Source organism: Pinus tabuliformis, chromosome 1_1 (genome assembly GCF_031772625.1).
Source record: "Pinus tabuliformis cultivar Carrire ecotype Pingquan chromosome 1_1, CPIR1, whole genome shotgun sequence".
NCBI lineage: Eukaryota > Viridiplantae > Streptophyta > Pinopsida > Pinales > Pinaceae > Pinus > Pinus tabuliformis.
Window position 1 is genome coordinate 749,426,301 of NC_142297.1, and position 27,539 is coordinate 749,453,839.

The following is a 27,539-nucleotide window of genomic DNA, read 5'->3' on the forward strand; positions in this document are numbered from 1 at the left end:
TAAAAATAATGAAATTAATGGTAAATGATATGAATTATATATTTATAAATAAAGGAATAATGAAATTGATGGGGAATGATGTGTAAAGTTTACACAATATTAATAAAAATAAAAAAATAACCTCGAAAAAAGTAGTACAAACAGTTTCAACGTTTCATGGAAAAATGTAGTACAAACCGTTTCAACGTTTAAAGAAATAATTATTTTAATGTTTAAAAGAACTCCCCTGCGTGGACGGTATATCCCGTACTGACTCATGAAGTGTCCTTATTTTGTGTCTCCCTGAAACAGAGGAGTTTAATGGAATTGAAAGCTAGCAAAAGCTTAGAGGTGCTTTGAATTATCCATAGAAAACAAATTGATCCAATGCAAGACCTGTGGTTAAACTCGGAACTATTTTTAAGAGATAGACCGTTAAACCTGGATTTTTTTAATGTTAAATAATGACACTTGTGGCAAAGCAGCGGGCTACATGTTCGGCACATGACCTGTTCATATGAATTCCAATCTCGTGTTAGGTGCTCTGCTACAGTTTGGGCACATGACTTGTTCATATGAACTCCAACATTATGTTAGGTTCTGAGTTGGGAAGTATCGAGAACCAATCCTTTGCCTGTATGTCGAGTAATAACATCGACAGCAAATTGCAGGGACCGTTAATCTCTCCTACAATTGAAAAACTGAGACCTGCTTCTGCTGCTCAGTGCCAATATTTGCAAAGTGAAGACGCAGAGGCCATGGAAACTGAGATGTCCGAGTCCGGATGGACAATGTATTTGGATCAGTATGTAGATAGTTGGAGCAATAAGTATAGAACCAGCGATGACGATATTGAGGAGAAGCAGAAGAAAAGTTCGATGTTTACGGAGGATGCAAAGAGATATCGAATTTATGACTGTCGTGCATCAAGCATTACAGGAAGGGAGGAGGAGTCTTCGCTGGTTTCCGATGCTTCGTCTGGTCCCCAGAAGCTTCCTCTTCCTGTGCAAGATATTGAGTATGAGAAAAGGCGGCGAACGACTGGTTCATATTCGTTAGTTGCTATAAGAAAACCTGATGTTCATGTCAATAAAGATCAGGATTTGGAATGCATTGCATCTTGCTCGTTGGCGGATGTGGCTCCAAGGAAGAATGAAATGAGAACGCTGAAAAAAGATGAGCATGATGATCTATTACTTCAGGACACAGCCACCTCTCCTATGCACAGCCTAGAGGTATGGGTTATGATTTACAAGGCTTTTAATAGATTAGTTATCTGGGCGTCTTTGTATCTTGAAGCAGAACAACAAATTTTATTGCGGTATAACATGTTAGCATATTATTTAAATGCACCATAAGGTGCAGAGGACTCGCAGATAACCAGTCTCCTTGTCTCCTTGCAATCTGGTAAACAATTTTATATATGTAATCATAAAACTCTAAATCTATTCTAAATTGAAGGATCGCCGACCATTATAACATATTGCCGATTGGAGGTGGGCGACCATATCAGCTGTGCAACGCTTTAGCAGGCCAGGTTGCTGCTCACAAGTTTAGATAGCCTTAGGTGGTTTAGAACATCTTTTACCCATATATTCATCTTTCATCTAGATATTCACAAAAATCCTATTAGATTTTCTTTTCGAAGTAGTTTGATAAGAATATACGCTGCATTGGAACAATGTGGACGATATATATCATTTTTTTCTCCATTTGGGCAGTTTCAATTGTGCGGATTTTCTTAAATGTCGTATCAAAGCTATTTAGCTCTCTACCCTATCATTTCGACCGCTTAGATTATCCCATTCTAAATTGTGATGATAGAAAAAAGCAAGTATATAATTTCATATTTAACCCTGTCAGGTTTATATGGAATTTTAATTAAGTGATTAAATATTGGTTAATTAATTTCAGGTTAATAGTTGTATTTATTTTGGAATATAATTTTTAAAATTTTAATTTAATTATCAATAAGTATTAGGTAGTTAGTAGGGATTTAACTTTTTTGAAATATTTTAAAATGTTTTTAATAATAGTTGTAAATCAAAAGTTGAGATTTTTCTTAAAAATAATTATGTTTTTTCTATTATTTTAATTAAGAATGTTATATGAACAAAGGTTATAGTTTTTTGGTTATGTAGTATTAGTAAGCAATGATATTGATTCATGATATGGTAACTAAGCATATCTATGATAAAATCTAATTGAATCTCTATTGTTAAAATATTGTTAATTTTTTTTGCAAATGTATATATGTTTAACTCATACGCTAAATATTTCTATAATTAATAATATTCAATATATTACTGAAATAAAGTTATTATTTAGTTCATTTTCATGATTTTTTTAAAACGTATTATGAGGTAAATGCTTTGATGGCTATCCACTCAATATTTTGGGTCATTTTTTGTTTATATATATTTTTTTAATTATACTCACACAATACATATAATGAAGTAAGTGTTTTTATGTTTATTATGGATTGATGTCTATTGTTCTTTATCATCCATTTAATTTATGAGTGCGATAATTATAACTAATCTAATCAAATATAGTCAACCATTTTCACACATAGTCAATGTAATAAACCATACTCAAACATAATGAAACATAATTATAAATATCTTTAATTTAATATAAACAACTATAAATCAATTTTCAATTTTTCATATCTATACTGTTAATTTTAAAAATAAAAAATAATACAAATCCAAATATATCAACAAAATTATTAATATTAAATTATTAATATTAATATCAGTGAATAGCTATTAATTTTCAACCCATTCGAAAAATATATATTAATGATATAAATATATTCAAGACTAATATAAATGAATTAAAATATGGTCTATTCCTATCGACGAAGCAGACCTGTGGACAGGTTCCTACTTCAAAATATTCAGTAGTCAGTTTCAAAATAACACTGATTGAAACTCACAAAGAATGATTCCTTCGACATGGTTATGAAGTACGGCCTAAATCCCTATTTCGTGTGTCTATACCTAAGTTCTTTTAGGAGTCATTTTGGAAGAGAATTGTTTGACGGTCAAAAGTGTTTGGAATTTTGGCAAAAAGAATTTCAAAAATTTTTATAGAGAAAGTGTTTAAATTAGGGGAAATGGATTCATTACTATTAAAAATTTTTAGAACACCTAAAATTTTGAAATTTAATTTGAATTTACAAAAATCTTGGCTAGATTTTCTCCAAATATAACTAGAATTTCCATAACTTTCCAAAAAATTCCTCCTCAGCATCAACCTGTTTAATATAAAACTTCGGGATTGTGCAAAATATGTGTATAAATAGCATTGCTGGCAGCTACTTGTGGAAGCCATGCTGATAAAGAGGTGAAATAGGAGAAATTTGTCAAATTCAAAGATGAGTGTTACTCCATCCGATATCTGTGGTTTGACTTTGTGATCAGATCTCTGCTGAAATTTCTAACCAGAGAATGATATTGGCAGAATAGGACTTGGCAGTCGCTTTAATGGAGCAATATAAATATCATTTAGTTCTCAATTCGGAGGCATTCTCATGTTACTGTACGAATATTGTTGCTCGGAAAGAAAAAGGAAAGTACGTTACGCTCTTAATTCTTTGTCATTGCAGGTAGAGGCGGTAAATAAGCGTCAAGAGGTTTTGCAATCCTTTTACGCTTCACCAGACGGAGAGAATGTACGCGCATCCTGATCGTTATTCCCAGTTTGGGTCATATATTCTTTGTGTCATGTTTTCTATCATCACAGAAAAGTCAAAATATTGCAGAGTAGATTCAAATTTGCGTGCTTTAATACTTTTATACTTTGTGCTTTCGTAGTTTTAATGCCTTTGAAGATTCTTAAAGAAGTTGTGTGAGTCGCCACTGAATACATCAACTCTTTCAGAACGAGGAGTTCAGATAGCGCAGTTTCTCGCGAAGAGGTGAAAAAAGATGAAGATAATTGTAGCGAACTCTGTTTTCGTTTGGCGTGTGTAAATATTCATGTTCAGGCAGCCACATTTCCGTTGGCTGCTTGAAATTTGGAAAGCGTACTAAAACCAGACGGTGTGATTTTGAAGTTAATTTTCTGCAAATGAAGCGGCAATGTCCTTGCTCACATCTCGATGTTCGCTTTAGCACCTCATAGCCTTTATTATGCACTTCAATAGCGTGGTCGTTCGGTGTCCATGTCTACATAGCATTGTATCCCGTCTTTGTCTAGTAATGATTATTTATGGGATGTTTTTTTTTGATATTTCATTGCACGTTTATAATCGTATTAGTTTTCCTTAATCCATATTAAAGCATATCCTAATCAAGCATTAACTAAAACCCACGGATAACCAGTCGTCCTTATGGTAAGGTGTTCTTGCTACTTGTACCCATCATGTGAACGGAACCGACGATGTTAGGTTGTATCGTTTAGAATTATAATATCCTATAACGATGGCTCTATTTTGAATATAAAATATTATGTCGTGAGTGATCATGACAACATAATTACGGCAATCACTCTAATAAATGTGTTTCATATATCTTATAAGAGATGTATTGGAGTATATCAACTGAATTAATATTGTTAGTTGAGAGTTGATGTGTGAAGTAGATTTGTTGATTATAGTTGACCATAGTTGACAATGTGTAAAAAGAATTGATAAGTTGACTATGATTGAAGAGGGTTGATGAATTTTATCATGATTGATAAGGTTCATTGACGTTGAACATATGTGACCAAGTTTGATAATGGTTGATCATGGCCCACTAGTTTTGTCAACTATTAATGTAACAATGTATTAGTGTGCGATTAATCTAATAATTTTACGCTAATGTTGACCATTTTACATTAATGTTGACTATTGTTACATTGTTATATTAATGTTGACCATAGTGACCATTGTTAGCCATGGTTGATAATGGGTGATGTTAGATTAACGTTAATGTTAAACAAATGCTTGCATTAATGGTTGAAGTGAATCAACGAGGTTGAACATGGTTGAAGACAGTCGATCATTGTTTGTCAAGGAAAACCATGGTTGACTTTAGTTGACGATGACTGACAATGAGTACCATCCATGACTAGGGATCAAAAGGAAAGATTATGGTTGACAATATTTTACCATTGTTACATTGTTACAATAATGCTACGTTAATATTAACCATAGTTGACCATTGTTGATGGTACCATAAAGTTAACGCTAATGTTACATTAAAGTTAATGATAATGTTACATTAATGTTAGAAAAATGGTTACATTAATGGTTGAAGTTTGTTGATGGGCTTGAGCATAGTGGACGAGGTTGACGATGGTTGAAGAGGATCAACCATGTTGTTCAAGGCATACCATGGATAACGTGAGTTGAACATGACTAATAATGAATACCATGGTTTACCTCAATTTACCATGATTCACAATGATTATCATGGTTCACCAGAGACTAAGGAGAAGATTATGGTTGACCTGAGGTTACTGTGGTTGACGAGTTTGAACATGTAAAGTATGTACAACCATAGCGACCATACTTAACTATAGTTAACATGGTTTGACCATGGTTAAACTTGTTGTCTATGATTCACCATGGTGGAAATTTTTTCTCATCAGTGAACTTATTTGACCATGGTTCACGATGGTCATCCATAAATAAATGGTTGACCTTGGTTTATTCTGGTTAACCATGAATATAATAATGTATTTACGTGGCATTAATATAACAATGTAACATTAATGTTCATAATTGACCATGTGGGCTATGGTTGAACATGGTGGTCCATGGTTGACTATGTTGGCCACATTAACTATGCCCAAACACCCTTTAAACGAGTTCATCATGGTTGACCACATTGTTTATGGATATTTGTAGTTGATAATGGATGAAAACGTTGACCTCTTAAGCCCTCATCAAATATGGCTAACCATGGCTGACCAAGTGTTGTATCTGTGGCCGTGGTGACCAAGGTTGATTATATTTTAGATGGTTTGACGATGGTTGAACATGTTGTCCATCTTGACATCTTGAGTGTGTTTTCCTATCACTGAACTTATTTCACAATGGTTAACTATGGTCACCTATTCTTGACTGTGATTGAACGTGGATTTTAAGTTATAGCTATTGTAAAACCCTCCTCCCACATTTACCCAAGTTAACTGGTTTGATGGGGTAAAAATGTGACGAGAGGCTACTATGATGTGATTTAACTCCCCATGTACATTTAAGGAAGTGGAACCGACAAAACCAAACCAATCTGACCTTCCATGCATGCTACAAGACCTTCAGGAGTCAACCAACCCTTCTAGGTGACCAACCCCTGAGGCAACTTGACATTTCACTGATATGGACCCTCAGCTGCTCCAATGACAAGCCATGCATGTGATTGAGGCTTTCCAGTCACTCCCACAGTAAGGACATGCCAGGGATTGTTGACTTTTCCACCTAGTTTTGAGCCTATGACCCCATATTATGTGCCACTGTTTTAGGGCCAAGGCTCAATCCACTGTCGAAAACTTCATGAAAATTGCAAAAATGACAAACGACATTACAACAAAGGTAAAAATTAAAACACTTCAATGACTTGACAGGAATGCTACTAGTCATGACAAACATTTCATCAAACATGTCACAAATATAAAATCTATAGGTCATAACAACATATCTGAGCATAGGGGTCTCATACTTATCTGAGATTCGTAAAGAATCCTTTTCCAATTTCACAATAGCTTAATTATAATCTATTAGGTCATATATTCATCATACATTCATTTACAAATCAAAACATGATGAGAGACATACATCAATTCTGTCATAAAAAAATACTCATAACCAACATATAACTAACATAAATAACAAGGATGTAACCCAATACATTTACACATGAAATACTAAGAAGAAGAAGCTATTATTAATGAATGCAAAATCCAAACAAGCTTGAGACTTCCATGTAACACCCTACCATAGACTCGTTGAACCAAATCTTTCTTTCATCTAATCACCCCCAAGGCATGTTCCAAGCATGAATGTGGGACTCAAAACAAAACCAAACTACGTTTCCTCATTCTTTACCAGAATCCCCACCAGATCACTAGGTCCTAAAGAGGCATGGATGCTGCCATATTTCTCCACCTACACCATGAGGAATTCTCTTATCTCCTAGTCTCTAGGCTTTATCGTATATCCCACCATATAACGTTCAAGTATTCCTAGCCATTGTCAAGGCTCCACCCTCCAAGCCTTACCGTATATCTTGTTATTCACCAGTTAAAGATTCCTAGGCCTGATTGAAGGCACACACCTTTAGGATTTACCATATATCTTGCCATTCACCATTTGAGGATTCCTAGGCACACCAAGGCACACAAAATTCATCTTTACCACAATCCCAATCCAGTCCATGCATTGGTAGGCCTTTTGTTGTTTCTTTCAGAGACCGCCTTGCTCTATTTTGAGACCATTTGGCAATCCATCTTAACCAAATAAAAGAGAATCCATCACACTATGGTTGTCAAGAAATGGCAAGGCAAGCTTCAATAAAAATGTCACACCTAGCAAAACCCATGCCAATGATAGCAAGAGAATCAAATACAAACATGCATCTACCATGCATGCCAAAGCTAGCAAGGAAATCACACATGCAATTTGATACCTACAAATAATCGCATTGTAGTACTAGATGTTGCTCTTCAATGCATGATGTTTGATTTCCTTTTCCTTCTCAGTCCTTCATTTGATTTCATTGATCCAATGCTAGAGTGCTCCAACAATTCTCTAACCATCCAAGAGTGAGAGAGAGAGAGAATAGAGAGAGATCTCCAAAGATGAACTAACAAAAGGTACCAATTGATCCTCAGAAGCCTTTTCAGTAATGAGGCCTCCATTTTCTTAAATTTTCCATTATTTTCCTTCAATCTCATCCTCACATGAAATGGGTGACCTTTCACCTTCCTTTTCTCCTAATTTCTATTATTTTCATAAATAAAATGTCAATTAATGCAACTTTTCCTTTCTGAAGACTTTGCCATTTCCTTTTCCATTTTCCTTAGCCATAATAAACCGAATGACCACCCACAATAGGATGTTTTTCCCAACACTCATCTTTGAATATGTGTCCCGCTACCTTGCATATTATTTCTCCTTTATTAACTTTATTCCATAGAATTTTGACCAAGGTTGTCAAAGAACCCTCCCCTTGGGGGAACACCGTCCTTGGTGTTAAATGACACCTACAAATAACAAAACTATTGAAAGCAAAACATACTAGCCATGGAGCTTTATAACTTAGCTCGATGAGTATTTATAATGATCAACCTATTGAGAAGAAAACGAACAGGAAAACATAACAACATGACAACCATAATGACATTACACTCATACCACTTATTGGCGCTTTATAATATAGTTCATGGTGATACTTACATCCATATACATATGTACATATACCAAAAAAATCACACTAAAACATATACCAAAAACATTTGCTCAAGCAATGAATAGAGAATGATGCATAGATCGTATTTGACCTGCCATCTCCCATGTGGCTTCGTCGAGCCCAAAGTGCTTCCAATACACTTTAACCTTCTCAATTGCTCGATTATGGAGCATGAGCATATTTCTATACAATATGCATTGAGGTTCAAGCTAGAATTCTTCAGCTCACTCCACCTGCAATACTGACCAGTGAATCACGTGATCAACATCTTTAGGATACTTCTTAAGTAATGACACATGGAACAAATCATGGACTTTCACTATCAGAGGTAGTGTAATTCAATAAGCTACTAGTCTAATCCTTTCAAGAATATTGAAGGTCCACAAAACCGAGGTGCCAACTTGGCACATGATCCAATCCTCAAGGATCTCTTCTTGGGGTTGATGCATAAATACACTTGTTCCCCAACGCGAAACTCCTTAAACAACTCATTCTGATCTGCATAATGTGTCTTCATATCTTGTGCTACTTTCAGATTCCTCTTGATTACCTACATTTCCTGTTCTATCTCTGCCAACATATCTGGTCCAATCAAAACCGTTTTCATTGGATCACTCCAACTAATGGGATTATTACAACTCTACCCATATAATGCTTCAAATAGACTCATCCTTAGTGACTCCTAATACCCATTGTTCTAAGAAAACTCAACCAGTGGAAGGTACTCCTCCCATCTCCCCTGCTGATGTATCACATACATCCTCAACATGTCCTCAAATATCCTATTGACCCTCTTTGTTTGTCCATCTTTCTATCGATGATAAGTTGTGTTGAAGGCCAACTTTGTCCCCAAACCTCCAAAGAACTCCTTGCAAAACTTGGAAGTGAACTTAACATCCCTATATGGCATAATATTCCTTGGAACACCATGTAACCTCACTACATCCCTGATGATCACCTCTACTCTATTGTAACCTATGCATAAGCTCCATGTACCTACTATCATGTTGTTCTTCCTGTAGGATCTGATCCTGTAAGTCTATCCCATAAGAACTCATAGTTTCTATATGATTCCCATGTACTTTCCCTCTAAGAGCATTTGCAACCTTATTCTCCTTACCCTTGATGTTCTTGATATCAAAGTCAAACTTACTAATCGTGGCCAACCATCTAGCTTGTCTGGAATTAATATTTGTTTGGTCAAATAGATACCTCAATCCACTATGGTCACTCATCAAGATGAATCTCCTTCCCAGAAGATAGTGTCCCCACATATTCAAAGCATGGATGATATTTTCTCACTCAAGATCATGGATTGGATAATTTTTCTTATGCTCATTCAGTTTCCATGATTCATAGCATACTATCTTTCCTTCCTGCATAAGGAATCCGCCAATTCCTCTCTTACAAGCATTTGTACACACCACAAACTCTTTATCCAGATATGCAATATTTAACACTAGAGCATTCATCAAAAATTGCTTCAACTATTCAAAATTGGCTGCACACTCCCGTAGCCATTTAAATTTCTTACCTTTCCTCTGCAATGACGTAATAGTATATGCAATGTGAGAGAAGTTCCTGATGAACTTCCTATAATAACCTCTAGCCCATAAATGATCTTACCTCATCCATATTTCTAACATTTGTCCATTCCATGATATACACCTTAACTTTTATGGATCCACTAGTATGTCTTCCTTAGAAACAACATGTCCCAAGTAATGTGCCTTTGCCGGAAAGAAACTACATTTTCTAAGCTTAGCATATAACTCATGTTGTCTTAGTAATCTCAACATTGTTGTTAACTGCTCGACATGCTTTTCCTCATTTTTGGAATATATCAAGATGTCATCAGTGAATTTAATAACAAACATGTCTAGATAAGGATGCAATACATTATTCATCAATCACATAAAACTAGTTGGAGGATCAGTCAAACCAAATGGAATGACAAAAAACTCATAATTCCCATACAAGGTCCTAAAATTTATCTTGTAAATGTCCTCTTCCTTGATGTGTACATCATGATATCCGGATCTCGGATCAATCTTCATGACCACTGCTTCTCCCTTCAATGGATTGAACAAGTCATCAATCCTCGGTAATAGGTACCTATTCTTAATGGTGACCTTGTTCAACTGTTTGTAATCAATGCGTAAATCTTGAGTACCATACTTCTTCTTTACAAACAATAACGGTGCACCCCAAGTCGATACAATTGGCCTAATGTATCCCTTATAAAGAATTTCCTTCAACTGTAACTTCAACTCTACTAACTCTGGTTTGCTCATCCTGTATGGTTCCTTTGATGCTGATGTTTCCCATGGTACCAACTCAATGGGAATGTCCACTTCTTTGTGAGGTCAAAAATCTGAAATCTCTACTGGAAACACATCTTGAAATTGCTTCAATATCGGATAACTTCTCAATACCTTCACATGCTCAACATCCTTACCTTTATCACTAGAAATGTGCACTGCAAATAACACACACCCTTTTCTGTAACTGTGCTTTGTCTGCGTAGTTGCCACCATTCTATCTTATGTTTCTTTCTTGATACCCGACAAGCTCCTTTATTATCCATTATGATCCAAGCACTCAATGGCATTGTTGAGACGAGAGACTCATTCGACATCCCAGTATAATGTGTAACTTTGTTCGTCCATCATCAAAGTTGAAATTTTGCCCAAATAAAATTTTAAAAAGTTAACCAAAAAAAAAGCTAAATAACTACACAAAATACATAAATAATGTCGGTTCATAAAAAAAATTGCACGTGAAGAAATTGGATCCCTCTCGGCTCATGTTATATACATATTTAAGATGGATCTATGCTAGTCATAAAAATCCACTTTCGTCCTATGAAGATAGAAACAGTCCATACACAAAAGCATACTAAATGATCCCAATGGTAATACAATCAAATGTGTTGAGGCATGCATACCATTCAACTTGAATGCACAATCTGTTACCTAGTGACAAACTATCTTCTTTGTACATGTAGACAACTCCACTAACCAGGATTCTACATGAACTTCTTTATTCAAACCACATTTATCCACTAGGTCAGGACTAACTTAATTATAATTAGATCTAGGTTCAATCAAAATGGAAAAAAATTGATTGAAAATCTTATCGTCAATATCGATAACGGTTTCTTGTTGATTTTCTTGCTTCCTATCCAACAATTTACAAATCTGTGGAATGTTATGCCCAACATCCCCAATTGTCTGCACTTTGAGTGCACTATAAATATGAGGCCTACCACCCTAATTTTGTAGACAATACCTCTTAATATAGTCCTTGCCACATTTCCAATACTGCAACCATATTATAACATCACCTTTATTCTGCCACCCTCCATGTCATGACTTGTTAAACTTCCTGTAAGGTGAAACATTTTCCTTCTGTAACACCCTCCTCCCACATTCACCCAAGTAACCATGCCAACCAAGGTAAACATGAGACGAGAGGCTACTATGATCATATTTGACCTCCTATGTGACCTTAATGAAGTGGAATAGATGGAACATCACACACAATCATCCAACATCATTAGAAAAAGCCTCAGAGGACATGTCAACCACTCAAATTGTGTGTCCCTTGGTCACTCTATTGTTCTAGATCCCTTAGGCCATAGTATCTCTCATGTTATGGGAAAGGGAGAAACCAAAAACCTAAATTCGCTCTCACAGACTTACTTGCCAGTGACTAGAGGCCAAAACATCCAATTATGTGCCAACAACCCTAGGATTTAAACCACTTTTCCAGGCCCAGAGCCCAGGCCACTACCTAGAATGTAGTGATAGCTTGAAACTAGTAAAATTACATGGAAACAATGATGAAAAATCAATAAAATTAACAAGACGATAACCAAACCCCTACTAGCGATGGCAGACATTTTTTCAAACATATCATCAACATGTAACCTACAAGTGTAAACAACAAAATTAAGTGTAGGGTTCTCATACTTATTTGGGAATCACTATGAGCCATTGTTCACTTGTATCATTTTCTGCATTATCATCTATTAGGTTTGTTGGGCCTCACATATTTCCATTTTTCCCTCGTAAAAATACCATTATTCATACCCTAAATTCATATGTTTTTAACTCATTTCAGACTCCAATTCCACACTTTGCCATTAGTTCATATTCTACACTTCATGGTTGATTATCATTAGCTTTCTTTACTTTTCAGTGATTAGAGATGATTTTGTCATGATTTACTGATGATGGTTTTTCCATGTCTATTTACTTTATGGATTCATTGCCAAAATTCTTCATAAGTCAATTAAAATAGTTTCTACAGGTTAAGTATAGAATGGTTGTAGATTAAAATCTCAATTTGTGATCAAATGAAGAATAATCTTGAAATTCCAATAGACGTGATTTGTTCAGAGCAGTGTCATTTAGGTAACCCAGAAATCGTTTGGGAAAATTATTCATTAAGAAGAAGTTATGGTCAGGGGAATATTCGAGTGAAAGTTAAATACAAAATCATTGCCCGAAATTTTGAGTTAAGTACAGATTCATTGGGTTTGACGATTTTGGATCAGCCACAATTCCATATATTTTGGGTTGAAGATTTATTTGTTTCTTTTTCAAGATATATGGAGCTACAATCATATACTCTATATCAAAATCATGCTATGCATGGATCATGAGATTTCCCAAGACAAATTCGCCATAACCAATTCCAAAAACATCATTTATAATGGATTTTGGTAATTTGGTTAGCATTTTGCTAAGATCATATCCTTGAGCTTGGGATTTCAAATTGTAAAATATTTCAGTCATTCAGAGATAGGGAGTTACACAAAGAGCTACAAAGAGTTACATAGGAGAGGAAGAAAAATTACATTTGTTGGTTGTTGTATATTAAAACTTTTTTTTGGATGAATAAAGGATGATGAATCTGTTGTAGCTTTGGTGTCCATGTTATGAATTGATTTTAGACCTGTAACACATGGATAGGAAAGGCCTCTTGAACCCATCGTGTTTGCAGGGTTAAATTAGATTCTGTAAGTGTGTTTATTTCCTTTTTATATTGAATTTATTGCAAATGGTTTGAATTAGATTTAATTGTTTTTTCAATTTATTTATGCATTTTAGATTATGTAATTGCTTCTTGATTTATGCTATGATCCTGGGAATAGTTTTAGGAAGTGTGTTTTGTTTCAGTCAATAGATTTATATTTCATTTCCAAATTTCTTTGTAAATAGTTTTCATAATTCCAACACTTCAATTTGTATTCCAGATTAATTTATGTTTTGTAGATCTATGGAGTAGGCACTCGATCGTATTTTGTACTCAACCACATTTTGTGCTCCACCACATTTTGCACTCTGTCGGATTTTGTAATCAACTGCATTATGTGCTCAGGCCGCGTTCTATACTTAGGTTGCATTCTATATTTAGCTGCATTATGTACTTAGAATTTCTCTGATTTAGTTAATTAGAAAAATCCAGTTTGAAAGTGTGAGTTGTGTGATTTCAATAGAGTAATTATCATAGTTAATCATTTGTTTATTTTGCAGTTTACGGAATTAAAGACCATTTGTTAATAAATTGCGTTGTGTAAACAATTAACTTTAGGCATAAATTTTATCTTTTACATGTTGAGTTGTTTTGAATCAAGTAACACTCCTTTGAATAGATCATCCATTATTTTCCCTGATTTCTTAGTAATTTTTAATTAATTCATTATTTGATTGAAGTTATTCATTTGCATCAATAGATTAGTTTCAAAGTAGGAATATAAATTTCGTACTTGATCTAGGAATATACTTCAAATTTCATGATTTTAGTTTAGATTAGATGCTCTGATCCTATGTTACCTGTGCTTGTGCCTTGAAGCTTACGAGTCCGAGATTGATAATTTAATGTTGGAATTATAACACATATAATTTCCCTAACAAGGTCATAGACACATTATCCATTCATATAGAAGGAAAAAAATGCTAAGAGACATACATAGTTGTTGTCATAAAATATACATATAATCAGTGTAATAGGAACATATCAACCATCAAAATCCAAATATGCATCAATATATTTATACATGAAAATAAACGTGGTGAATTTCTCATTAATGAATGTCATGAACAATGAGAGATGGGACTACCATGTTCCACCCGACCATAGATTGGCTAAGCCAAGTCTCTCTTCAACCAATCTCCCCCGTGGCATATTCCAAGCATGAATCTGGGACTCATAGAAAACATCAAAATTACCAATCAGCATGGATTCCACTGGAGTTATCTGCCTACACCGTGAGGAATTTGAGTACCTCCTTGTCTCTTAGGCTTTACTGTGCATTCACTGTCCGATCCAAGGATCACTAGGTCCTACACTAAGACATACTCTCCATGATTTACTATGCATCCCATCTCGGGAGAACTAGGCCCAACAGAGATAAAATCCACCTCTTATATTTACCGTATATCCATCCATTCACCAACAAGGATTCCTAGGCCCATCGAACCACACAATATGGCTTTACCGTAACCCACTGTTCGGTTCAGGGGTTACTAGGCTAGTGGCTTCATGATCCTTAGTCTAGTTCATGGGCCATTCAGACCATGTGTTTCTCAATTTGGGGTTCCACCCCAATCAACTTCGAATCCAATCTAGCAATCCCATATCAACTGTATGAGAGAACCCATCTCATCAAAATTATAAGAAAATGGCAAGGCCAAGCTGAAAATACTATCACCCCTAGGAAAACCCATGAAATGGGAGAAAAGAAGCACATGCAATCCCATGCATGCCAATTCTAGCAAGGAAAATATACACGCAAGTCGGTACATCCAATGAATCTTATCTTAGCTGCTTTATCTTGTCTTTCCCTACTTGATATTTTCTTCATCTTGCCTTCTTTTCCTTTCTTTTTCCAATGCCAAATTTATCCAAGAAACTCCCAGTGTCCAAGAGTGAGATAGAGAGAGTGAGAGAGAATAATAAGAGAGATCCAAAACTCAACTAGCAAAAAGGTTACCAACTAATCCTCAGAAGGATTTTTATGAATGAGGCCTCTATTTTCTCCATTTTCCATTATTCTCCTTCATTTTCCTCCTCACATGCAACATGTGACCTCTCACCTGCTTTTTCTCCTAATTTCCATAATTTTCATAAATAAAAGTGCCAAAACTACCATTTTGCATTTCCAAAGCCTTAGCCATTTCCTTAGTCATAAACAACCAAATGAACGGCCCAACATTCAACTTGGAAAGTGTCCCATCGATCATGGTTATTGTTTTTAAATTTTACTACATGGAATTTTCACCAGGGCTGTTAGAGAACACTCCCCCTTGGGGGACACTGTCCTCAGTGTTCAATCACACATACACCTCAACAACTTGATGAAAGAAGACATACTTGTCATGGACCTTTACAACATAGCTTGATGCAATATTTACAATGAAAGACCTACTCAAGACAAAACATCATGACAACATGACAACATACTGCATAGTGGAGCTTTATAAGACAGCTCATGACAGTAGTTACAATGATCATCCTGCTAAGTACCAATCCACATAACATCATAACATCATGATAACACAATCGTATGATAGCATAATAACATGAAAACATAATCATAAGGACATAACACCCATACTGCAGAGTGGAGCTTTATAACATAGTACATTGCAGTACTTACATCCATACACATATGTATATATAGATATATTACCAAAAATATATACCAAAACATATACCAAAGAATATATCAAAAAACATACTAAACACCATATCTAATCATATAGCATATATCAAACCACCATAAAGCATAGACCAAATCACCATAAAGCACATATCAAACCACCATAAAGCACATACCAACCACCATAAAGCATATACTAAACCAGCATATCAAAGTTTATTTTCATCAACTGGAAAGCAAGGAAGGATACATAGCCTGCATCTGATCTGCCATCTACCATGTAGCTTCATCGAGCCAAAAATGATTCCATTACTCTTTTCCTTGCTTGATTACTCGGTTCTGGAGCATGAGCACCTTTTTCTGCAATATAAATTGAGGCTTCGCCTGGAATTCTCCATCTGGTTCCACCTGCAATACAAACCATCCAATCACATGATCAAAATCCTTAACATACCTATGAAGCAAAGACAAATGGAATACATCATGGAATTTCACTATCAGAGGTAGTGCAAATTGATAGGCTACTAGACCAATCCTCTCAATGACACTGAAGGGTCCAAAAAACTATGGTGCCAACTTTGCACATGATCCAATCTATAAGGAGGGCATCTTAGGTTTGATGTGCAAGTACACTTGCTCCCCAACCTATAACTCCTTGAACAACATATTCCTATCTACATAACTCTTTTGCCTATCTTGTGCTACCTTTATATTCTTGTTGATCACTTGCATCTCCTCTTCCATCCAAACAATACCATACTGACCAGATCACTCCAAATGATGGGAGTATTGCAACTCTAGGCATATAATGCCTTCAAAGGACTCATCCTTGATGATTCCTGATAATCGTTGTTGTACGAGAACTTGACCACCAAGGGGAGATAATCTTTCCATTTCTGCTACTGATGCATCACATACAACCTCAACACGTCCTCCGATATCCTGTTGACCCTCTCTATCTATCCATTTTTCTGTGGCTTATAAGTTTTGTTGAAGGTGAACTTTATGCCAAAACCTGAAAATAACACCTTCCAAAACATGGAAGTGAACTTCGCGTCCCTATTTGACACATTATTCTTTGGAACACCATGCAGTCTAACCACATCTCTCATGAATACCTCTGACACATCGCTAGCCAAGAACGTAGACCTCACTGGAATGAAGTGTGCAACCATTGTTAACTTGTCCACAATGACCATGATGGAATCATACTGCTTCACTGACTTCAGCAACCCTGTGATGAAATCCATTGAAATAACCTCCCATTTGCACTCTAGAATCATGGTCGGCTATAGCAGTCCACCTAGATGTTTACACTCTTCTTTCACTTGCTGATAGTCGAAACACCTTGTCACAAACTCTATTACATCCCTCTTCAAATTCAGCCAATAGTAGAATCCCTTCATTGCTACCAGTGACTTCTAATAACCTAAGTGACCTGAATAAGGTTTTGCATGAAACTCCCTCAAGATCACCTTCTTGAGCTCACTACTTTCTAGCACATATATCTTCTCTCAATAGCTAACCAATCCATCTACTGTGAGAGACTAATCATTACCCTATGCACCTGCACATATACCTGTAAATGTACCTATGCATGTACCACTATCTATGCCTGTACATGTTCCTGTACTACTACCTATACCTATACCACTACATGTACTTGTACCTACACCTATACCAACATATTATTGTAACCTATGCACAATATCCATATACCTAACATCTCGTTGACCTACCCGCGATATCCTATCCAATAAGTCTGGCCCATAGGAGGTCATAGTTGTCAAATGATGTACCTATACCCATCTGCTGAGATAAAATTCCACCCTATTCTCTTTACCTTTGATGTACCTGATCTCAAAATCAAATTCGTTGATCGTTTCTAACCATCTAGCCTACCTAGTGTTAAGATTTGGCTAGTCAAAAAAATAGCCCAACCCAGTGGGATCAATCATAACTACAAATGTCCTTCCAAGAAAATAGTTCCTCCACATCTTCAATTCATGTATGATCGTTGCTAACTCAAGATCATTTTTTGGGTAGTTCTACTCATGCTCATTTATTTTATGAGACTCATAGCATACCACTTGTCCATCCTGCTCCACCAAGTCCTCTCTGGAAGGCATATTTGCAGACCACAAACTCTTTGTCTAGATCTACAATCTTTAAGACTGGTGCATCTGTCAACAACTGCTTAAGTTTCTTAAATCTAACCTCACACTCTTATGTCCATTCAAACTTCTTACCTTTCCTTTGAAATGATGTAATGGGATAAGAAATCTGTGAGAAGTTCCTAATGAACCTCCTGTAATAGCCTACCAGACCCATGAAAGATCTTACCTCATCCACACTCTTAGGATCTACCCACTCCACGATGGCCCTTATCTTCTCTTGATATACTACAATGCCTTCCTTGGAGACCACATACCCTAAGTAGTGTACTTGAGTCTGAAATAAAATACACTTACTGAGCTTAGCATACAACTAATTCTTCCTCAACAATATTAATATTGCTAATAAGTTCTCGGCATGCTCTTCCTAATCTTTAGGATATACTAGTATATCATCAGTGAAAAAAATAAAAAAATTATCCAAATATCGATGCAACACATTATTCATCAAACACATGAATGTAGCTGGAGCATTAGTTAAGCCAAATAAATTTAAAAAAAAAACTTATAATTCCCATACCTGGTCTTGAACGTAGTCTTGTAAATGTCCTCCTCTTTGATGCCTAAATGATGGTATCCGGATCTCAAGTTAATCTTCGAAAACATTTCTGCTCCCTTTAGCTGATCAAACAAGTCGTCAATCCTCACCAAAGGGTACCTATTCTTGATAGTCATTTTGTTCAACCACCTGTAATTAATGCATAGTCTGAGAGTACCATCTTTCTTCCTCACAAACAATACTAGTGTGTCCCAAGGTGATACACTAACCTAATATATCCCTTAGCCAATATTTCCCTCAACTGCAAATTTAACTCGACCAACTCAAGCGTGCTCATCCTGTAAGGTGCTTTCGATGCTAGAGCTTCCCTAGCACTAACTAAGTAGAAACATCTACATCCTTATGTGGTCACAACTCTATAATGTCCTCAAGGAATACATCCTGAAACTACTATAAAAATAGGTACATGTTCATGACATTTTCATCCTCAACCTCCTTACCCCTATAATTAGAAATGTGTACTGCAAATAAATTGCATCCCTTCCTGTAGCTACGCTTTGCTTGCATATTTTTCACCATCCTAACTGATGTGGATGTATTCCTACCCTACAGAACTTTTGGCTCCCCATTGTCATCAACACACTCAATAGATTTATCATAGCAGTCTAACTTGGTTCTATGAAGATACAACCAATCCATGCCCAATAACATACTATATTATCCAAACGGTAGTACATTTACATGTGTTTTCGTAGGCATACCATTCAGGTCAAATGCATAAGATCTTACTCAATGATGAACTCGCTTCTTTGTACCTGTAGCCAACTACACTAACCAATACTTTGCATGCAATTCCTTAGTCAAACCACACTTATCTGTCGAGTCAGGACTAAAATAACTATAATTAGATCTATGGTCAATCAAAATACAAATAACTTGATCAAAAAGCTTACCTTCCATATCAATGATAGATGCATGGTGTTCAACATGCATGTTCTCCACTACTGCATGGATACGGGGAATACTCTAGCCAACATCTCCACAAATTTGCACCTCATGTGCATTGTATATCTTAGGCCTTCCACCCTGATGCTGCTTACAATATCTCCTAAGGTTTTCCTCATCACATGTCCAACACTCCCACAGACCAGTGCTCACCTCTATGTTGTTGTTGCTGTTGTGACCCATGTCCTTGTCTAGCTACACTAAATCTCTTTTGTGGCGGCATTCTTTCCCATTTGCATTCCAAGGCCTTGTCCTATTAGGCCGCCATTTACCTGTACCTTTGTCTTTTCCCTTCCATCCATGCTGAGATTCATTCTTACACTTTGACTACTCATAGAAATTCTTGAATTTCCCAGTGACTTCGTCAAGTGGCTGAGGCTCATCATACTCAGTCCGATCTCTAAATGCTAATGAAAAACCATTGATAAATCTTTGATGTTTAGCCTTCTCATCAGTAGGATATGATACATACCTCAATAGCTCCAGAAACTTGGTCATGTACTCTTCATCTATCATTGATCCCATCTTTAACTGGTATAATTCCTTAGCCTTAATGTCATAGCATCTCTCTGATAAGTATTTCTCCCTGAAAAGCCTCTAGAATTCCTGCCAACTCAAGTCATCTATCCTGATGTATCTGACCAGCTTAACAACTTCCCACCATAAGTATTCTTCACCTTTCAAGCTGAAGATAGCTATTATTGCCTTCACGTTATCTCTGTACTCATGCAATACAAATAATTCATTCATCCCAAGTATCCAAGCCTCTGCATATTCTGGATTCTTCACATCTCCATCAAAAGTAGGTGTTTTTTCTTTATTGAATTCATCTAGCAAGTATCCCCTATCGTTCCTCCTGTAAGGATGATAACAATGATGATCACGATGTCTGTTAGAACTAGGACTATAATAGTACCTGTACTGAACGCCCCTCTTATCCAGAGTGTCCAACAACTTGCCATCTCTCACTGTGTCATATCTATTTGACTTGCGTCTACTAGGATACCTATTTCCATATGCCCCATTAGTTCCATCCTAATGTGCATAGATAATCCAAAGTGGCCCTTGTGATTGCAAGTATGAAAAAATCTAAAGAAGTATAGTATTAACCTCTGCTTGTTTCTCTTGTGCTTCTACGATCCAGTCATTATCTGCTTTATAACTACTTATCTCTTCCTTCAAGCTTCTAACTACCAATTCAAAAGGATTCCCAACACTGTATTTCTCTTTGGATTCATAAGGAGAGTCTTTGTAGTCAACCATCTTGCTAGCCATTTGATATTTCTTTCTGCAATGCATAATATGTTAGATAAACCTAATCAGAATAAATCGACGTACCTTAGTATAGATCAGGGAGGATACCTCACCTGCAAGATCACCAAATCAGCATGATACATGTATAACATAATCATAACAGCATATAGTCGACATACATAAATAAATGTATCAACACATAAACAATACTCTAGTTAGGGTCCAATTACCAATGCAAGGCCATATCAACAATGCATGTTATGACCTCATGAATAAAAATAACCATTAATCCATTGTACACATTGACACATGCAACCAAAAACATGCATATGCAACACTAATTAACTACACATACACATAAATGCATGTGGTCGAACATAAGCAATCAATTCTTATAATCAAACTAAAACACTCATACATGTAAGAAAAATATTAAAGAATGTAACCTAGCATACAAGGATGTAAATATGAGACATAAAATCAACATGTAAGTGACATGTAACCATATGCAACCAGTCACATACTCATGACAATTAAATTTCACGAAATCAATATGAAATTCTCCAAAAAAACCATACTAAAACCATAATAAATCATCAACCCAATGCAACCAGCACATGAAAAGTAAGTGTAAGAGACACATATGAAACTGACATGTATGCATGACCAACACACACCTCCCATATAGTCCGAGAGTTGAACCATGCATTGATTTTACTCTGTAACACCCTACTCTGACATCCACCCAAGTAACCATGCCAATCAAGGTAAACATGAAACGAGAGGCTACTATGATAATTTTCAACTTCCTATGTGACCTTAAGGAAGTGGATTCAACAAAACGTCACACACAGTCATCCAAGACCATCAACAGAACCCTCACGAGAAAGTCAGTCCCTAAGACAACCTGTCCCTCAATAGCACTGTTATTCTAGATATATTAGGCCATAATTTCTCTCATGCTACGGGAAAGGGAGTGACCAACAGCCTAAAGTCTCTCTCATAGGCTTGCCTACTAGTGACCAAAGACCAAAATTTCTATTTATGTTCCAAACTACCCCAGAATTTAAGCCACTTTTAAAGGCCTAGAGCCCAGACCACTGCCCAGAAGGGAGAGATAGCTTGAACTCAGTAAAATTACTGGGAAAATGCAAAATCAATCAGATGAACAATACCATAACTAGACCCCTACTAGCCATGACAGGAATTTCATCAAACATATCATCAACATGTAACCTATAGGTGTAAACGACATAATTAAGTGTAGGTATCTCATACTTATCTTAGAATCATTATGAACCATTGTTCCCTCATGTCATTTGCTGCATTATCATCTATAAGTCCATAGACACATTATCCATTCATATACAAGCAAAAACATGCTGAGAGCCATACATAGTTGATGTCATAAGATATACATATAACCTGCATAATAGGAACAAAAATACCATAGAGAATGAATTTCTCATTAACGAATGAAATGAACCAACTGAAGATGTGACTGCCACATTCCACCTCCCATATATTCGTTGAGCAAGGTATCTCTTCACCCAATCATCTCCATGCCATATTCCAAGCATGAATATGGGACTCATAGAACACATCAAAAACACTAATCAACATGGATTCAACCGAAGTTCTCTTCCTACACCGTGAGGAATTTGAGTACCTCCTAGTCTCTCAGGCTTTACCATGCATCCACAATCTAATCCAAGGATCACTAGGCCCTACACCAAGACATACTCTCTAGCATTTATCATGCATACCATCCTGGGATCACTAGAAACAAAAGAGAAAAAATCCACCTCTTGGCTTTACCGTATATCCCGTCATTCACCGAAAAGGATTCCTAGGCACACTGAGGCACACAATCTGACTTTACCACAACCCACAATGTAGTTCACGGGTTACTAGGCTAGTGGCTTCATAATCCTCAGTATGGTTCAGGGACCACTTAGACCATGTGTTTGTGAATTATGAGATCCACCTAACTCATCTTTGAATCTAGTTTCACCATCCCACATAAAATGTATAAGAGAAGCCATCTCATCAAAGTTATTAGGAAATGGCAAGGCTAGGTTGCAAATACTATCACACCTAACAAAACCCATGCCATGGTAGAAAAGAAACACATGTAATCCCATGCATGCCTTATATAGCAACGAAAATACACATGCAAGCTGATACCTACAATGAAGCTTGTTGTAGCTCCCTAATCTTTGCTTCCTCTTGCCTTCTTTGCCTTTCTTTCTCCAATCCCAAAGTGATCCAAGAAAGTCTAAGTTTCCAAGAGTGACAGAGAGAGAGAGAGATAATAATGAGAGAGCTCTAAAGCTCAATTGAAATAAAGGTTACTAACTGATCCTCATAAGTGTTTTTATGAATGCAGTCTCTCTTTTCTTCATTTTCCATTATTTTCCTTTATTTTCCTCCTCACATGGAACTTGTGACCTCTCACCTCCTTTTTCTCCTAATTTCCATTATTTTCATAAATAAATGTGCCAAAAATTCCATTTTACCATTCCAAAACCTTAGCCATTTCCTTCGTCAATTTCCTTAGCCATAAAAAACCAAATGAACACCCGCTAGGATGTCTTACCAAACATTAATCTTGGAATAAGTGTCCCATCGACTGTGGTTATTGTTTTCAACTATTATTACATGGAATTTTCACCAGGGTTGTTATACTTTCTCACCTAGATATTGAGGCCTTGCTCTTTTTGGCTGTCATTTACCTTTAGCTTTGTCATTCCCTTTAATATTTCTGAGATTTTGTCTTGCGCTTTGACTACTCATAACAATGCTTCAATTTCATAATAATTTCATCAAGAGATTAAATCTCATCATACTCAATTCAATGTCTAAATTCTAATGTAAATCGACTAAAAAATATTATAACTTGAGCTTTTTCATCCCTAAGATATGGTACATACCTCAATAACTCTAAGAACTTGGTCATACACTCCTCATCTGTCAGTGATCCCATATTTAACTCATTAAAATCCTTGGATTTTTTGTCGTAGCACTACTCTGACAAGTACTTATTGCTGAAAATTATTTTGAATTCATGGCAACTCAACTCCTCTGTCTTGTTGTCTCTACCCGCTTAACATCTTCCCATCAGATGTTTGCTTTCCCTTTGAGGCTGATGATAACTATTTTGGCCTTAATGTTCTCTGTGTGATCATGCAACTTAAATAATTTCTTCATCCCAAGTAGCCATGCTTTTTCATCCTCTGACTTCTTCAAATATCCATCAAAGGTAGGTGGCTTCACTTTCTTAAAATTATCTAGAAAATATCCCTTATCACTCTTCTTGTAAGGATGCTAATCATGACAATCATAGTGTCAATCATAACCAGAACTAGAATGGAACATGTGTCCATCACCTCTCCTATATGGAGTATCCAGGAGGCTACCATCTTTGATTGTGTCATCTCTATCTGACCTGTGCCCACCATGTGATCCACTACCATATGCCCCATTACTTTTGTCCTCCTTCCCATGACTAATATAAAGTGATCCCTGTCTCTACAGTTATGAAAAACATTGGAGGATTATTGCATTGACTTCTATTTATTTCTGCTATGCCTAAATGATCATTTTATTATCTTCCTTACAACTCCTTATTTCTTCCTTCAAGCTTCTCAATGTGGTTACTAAGTCAGAATAATGCAGAACACCACATTTCTCATTTGACCCATAGGGAGACTCTCGTGAATTTTAGTTTACCATCTTTCTAGTCATCTTAGGTCTCTTTCCTACAAGTACACCATGTCATCTAAAACAAAACATAACATAATTAACACAACTCAGTATATTTTACAGGAGGATATATCATCTACAAGATTAACCACATTAGAACGATACATGTACAATCATAATCACATCAGCATATAACAAAAATTTAATCACTATCCAACTATCAGTTACTGATCATGCCAACCACATACTATGACCTCATGCATGACCACTACAACCATATCAATGTATGAATAACAATATATAAGCATTGACATGCATAACCAATGCATAATAGATGCACACTTATGACAACCACATCCAACAACACATCATCCAGTTTCAAATGGAGACACCATTACAACCGTGACCAACACCATGCAAGCACAACAAGTACATAGACCACAAGCTTATAGAACACATATATGAAACTGACATGAATGCATGACCAACATATCACCCATCCAATCCAAGGGGTGACCCATGCTTTGATACCACTCTATAACACCCTCCTCCCATATTTACCCAAGTTAACCAGTTTTCTGGGGTAAAAATGTGATGATAGGATACTATGATGTGATTCAACTCCCCATTTATATTTAAGGAAGTGGAACTGACAAAACCAAACCAATAAGACCTTCCACACATGCTACACAACCATTAGGAGACAACCAACCCTTCCAGGTGTCCAACCCTTGAGGAAACTTCACATTTCACTGATCTGGACTCTCAGTCGCTCCCACAACAAGCCATGCATGTGACTAAGGACTTTCAATGACTCCCAGAATAAGGGAATTCCAGCTACTGTTGACTTTTTTAGCTAGTTTTCAGCCTGTGCCCCTGATTTTGTGCCACTTTTTCGTGGCCAGAAATTAAGCCACTTTCCAGAGCTTCATGAAACTTTTAGAAATGATAAACAAAATTGGAACAAAGGTATAAATGTAAACAATTGATTAATGACTTTATTTGACTACTAGCCATGATAGGCATTTCGTCTAACATGTCACAAATATTTAATGTACATGTTATAACAACAGATTTGAACATAGGTCTCTCATACTTATTTAAGATTTGTAAAGAAACATTGTTTCATATCACAATAGTTGCATTATCATATATTATGTAATTATTCATTGTACATTCATTTACAAATCAAAACATGATAAGAGCCATACCTCAAGTTTGTCATAAAACATACACATAACCAGCATTTAACCAACATAAATTAAAAGGATGTAATAACCATAAAATCCAGATATAAGCCAATACATTTACACATAAAATACCAAGGAGAAGAAGATATTATTAATGAATGAAAAATCCAACCAGGCTTGGGACTTCCACAAACCACCTGATCATAAACTGTGCCAGATGCAAACAGAATGTAGACAACCAAATAAGGTAAAGCATGAATTACATTCACTATTAACAATGATACAAAATTATAATACATGGGGGTGACCATTGGATTCCATATTCCAAGGTATATTAGACTCCCTTTGAATTTTTACCTTCTACACCATAACCCTTAGAGGATTAGGTGTCCAAAATTTCCCTCCTTAATCCAAAGCGGTTTGTATGATTCCAAGAAAAGATCTGTAATACAATATCTGTAAAAATGCATGGAAGACTAGGTTAAGTGTGCTCTCTGAAATGTTGCTATAAGGGGTTGGTTTAAGGATGAAAACCAACACAGGAACACTTAGTGTAGTTCCCGAAACTCTTCCAAATTTGGCATGAAGTTGAAGTCTTCTGCTAGAGGAAGTGCTCCTCATGTTTTGAAGAGGGAAACCTTCAACCTTGAAAGGGAGGTCTCACCTCGAATAAAAAAGGACAGCCTCAACTTGAAAAGGGAGGTCTCAACCTATGATGGTTTAAGGATGACCAACAACTCTGAAATGCTTATTGAAATTCCTAGAACTCTTCCAAAACTGGAAAGAAGCTAAATTCTTTTGCCAGAGGAAGTGTCCCCAATTCTCTTAAAGAGGCATCATCAACTAAAGGAATGTGCAGGGGCACCTTTGTCTCTGGCTATCTCTTTGAATCTGGTAAGGCAGGGTGTGGCTCAAGCTCGCTTGATGTGGCTTCGAAGCTTGTAGATGACCACCACTTCCCCCCCTATCAGATACAAGGTGAGATGATGGAGAAAACTCAACTGCAAGATTGTTCAATACTCTAGAACAAGTTCTGACATATGACTGAAATATCTTCTTCGTTATTGATGCCAATTGCCAAGAATTGATCCATCCAAGATGAATTTTTGTTCTTGCGGGAGGACTTTTTTTAAGCATCTGTTTGAATAATCACTGGTTTTATGACAATTCTTATATGGATGAAGATCAAAATAGTGATCTTTCATATGGCCAACTCTATCACAATGTTGGCATATAACATTTTTTTGTTGTTGTGGAAGAGGAGTGGAATCTGGAACAACTGAAGGTGATCTGTCATGAAGAAATCTAGCACTCTGAAATTTCATGGGTTTTGATTAATTTGGAATATAAAAGGACACATCCTTGTCATATCCTAGTCTGTTTTTGTGCTTATTATGGAAAATCTCTTCCCAAGCTCTAATTATGGTCTTGAGAAGTGTATGCTGAATTTCTGCATCTGCATTCAAATATGGTCCTTCATTAGGTACTAGATCAACATTATTGATCTACTGTTGATGGGATTTTGTCTCTATATTACTGATTTGATCACTTGGTGGCTGCTTATGGGTGTCATTATGCTTATGCTGTTGTAACTCATGTTACTGAAGCTGAGACTCTAGCTGCAAAAATTCCATGTTTTCTTGTGCACTATGCAAACAT

General features: G+C 36.2%; 1 protein-coding gene across 1 annotated transcript; it reads left to right on the forward strand.

Moving 5' to 3' along the window:
• The first annotated feature begins 551 nt into the window (after positions 1–551).
• Positions 552–4,000, forward strand: LOC149216174 (uncharacterized). The gene is made up of 4 exons (XM_089389850.1): positions 552–1,300; positions 1,441–1,516; positions 3,593–3,658; positions 3,974–4,000. Exons 1-4 carry the CDS (start codon positions 555–557, stop codon positions 3,998–4,000), a joined length of 915 nt encoding a protein of 304 aa, XP_089245976.1. The 5' UTR covers positions 552–554.
• Positions 4,001–27,539: the final 23,539 nt, after the last annotated feature.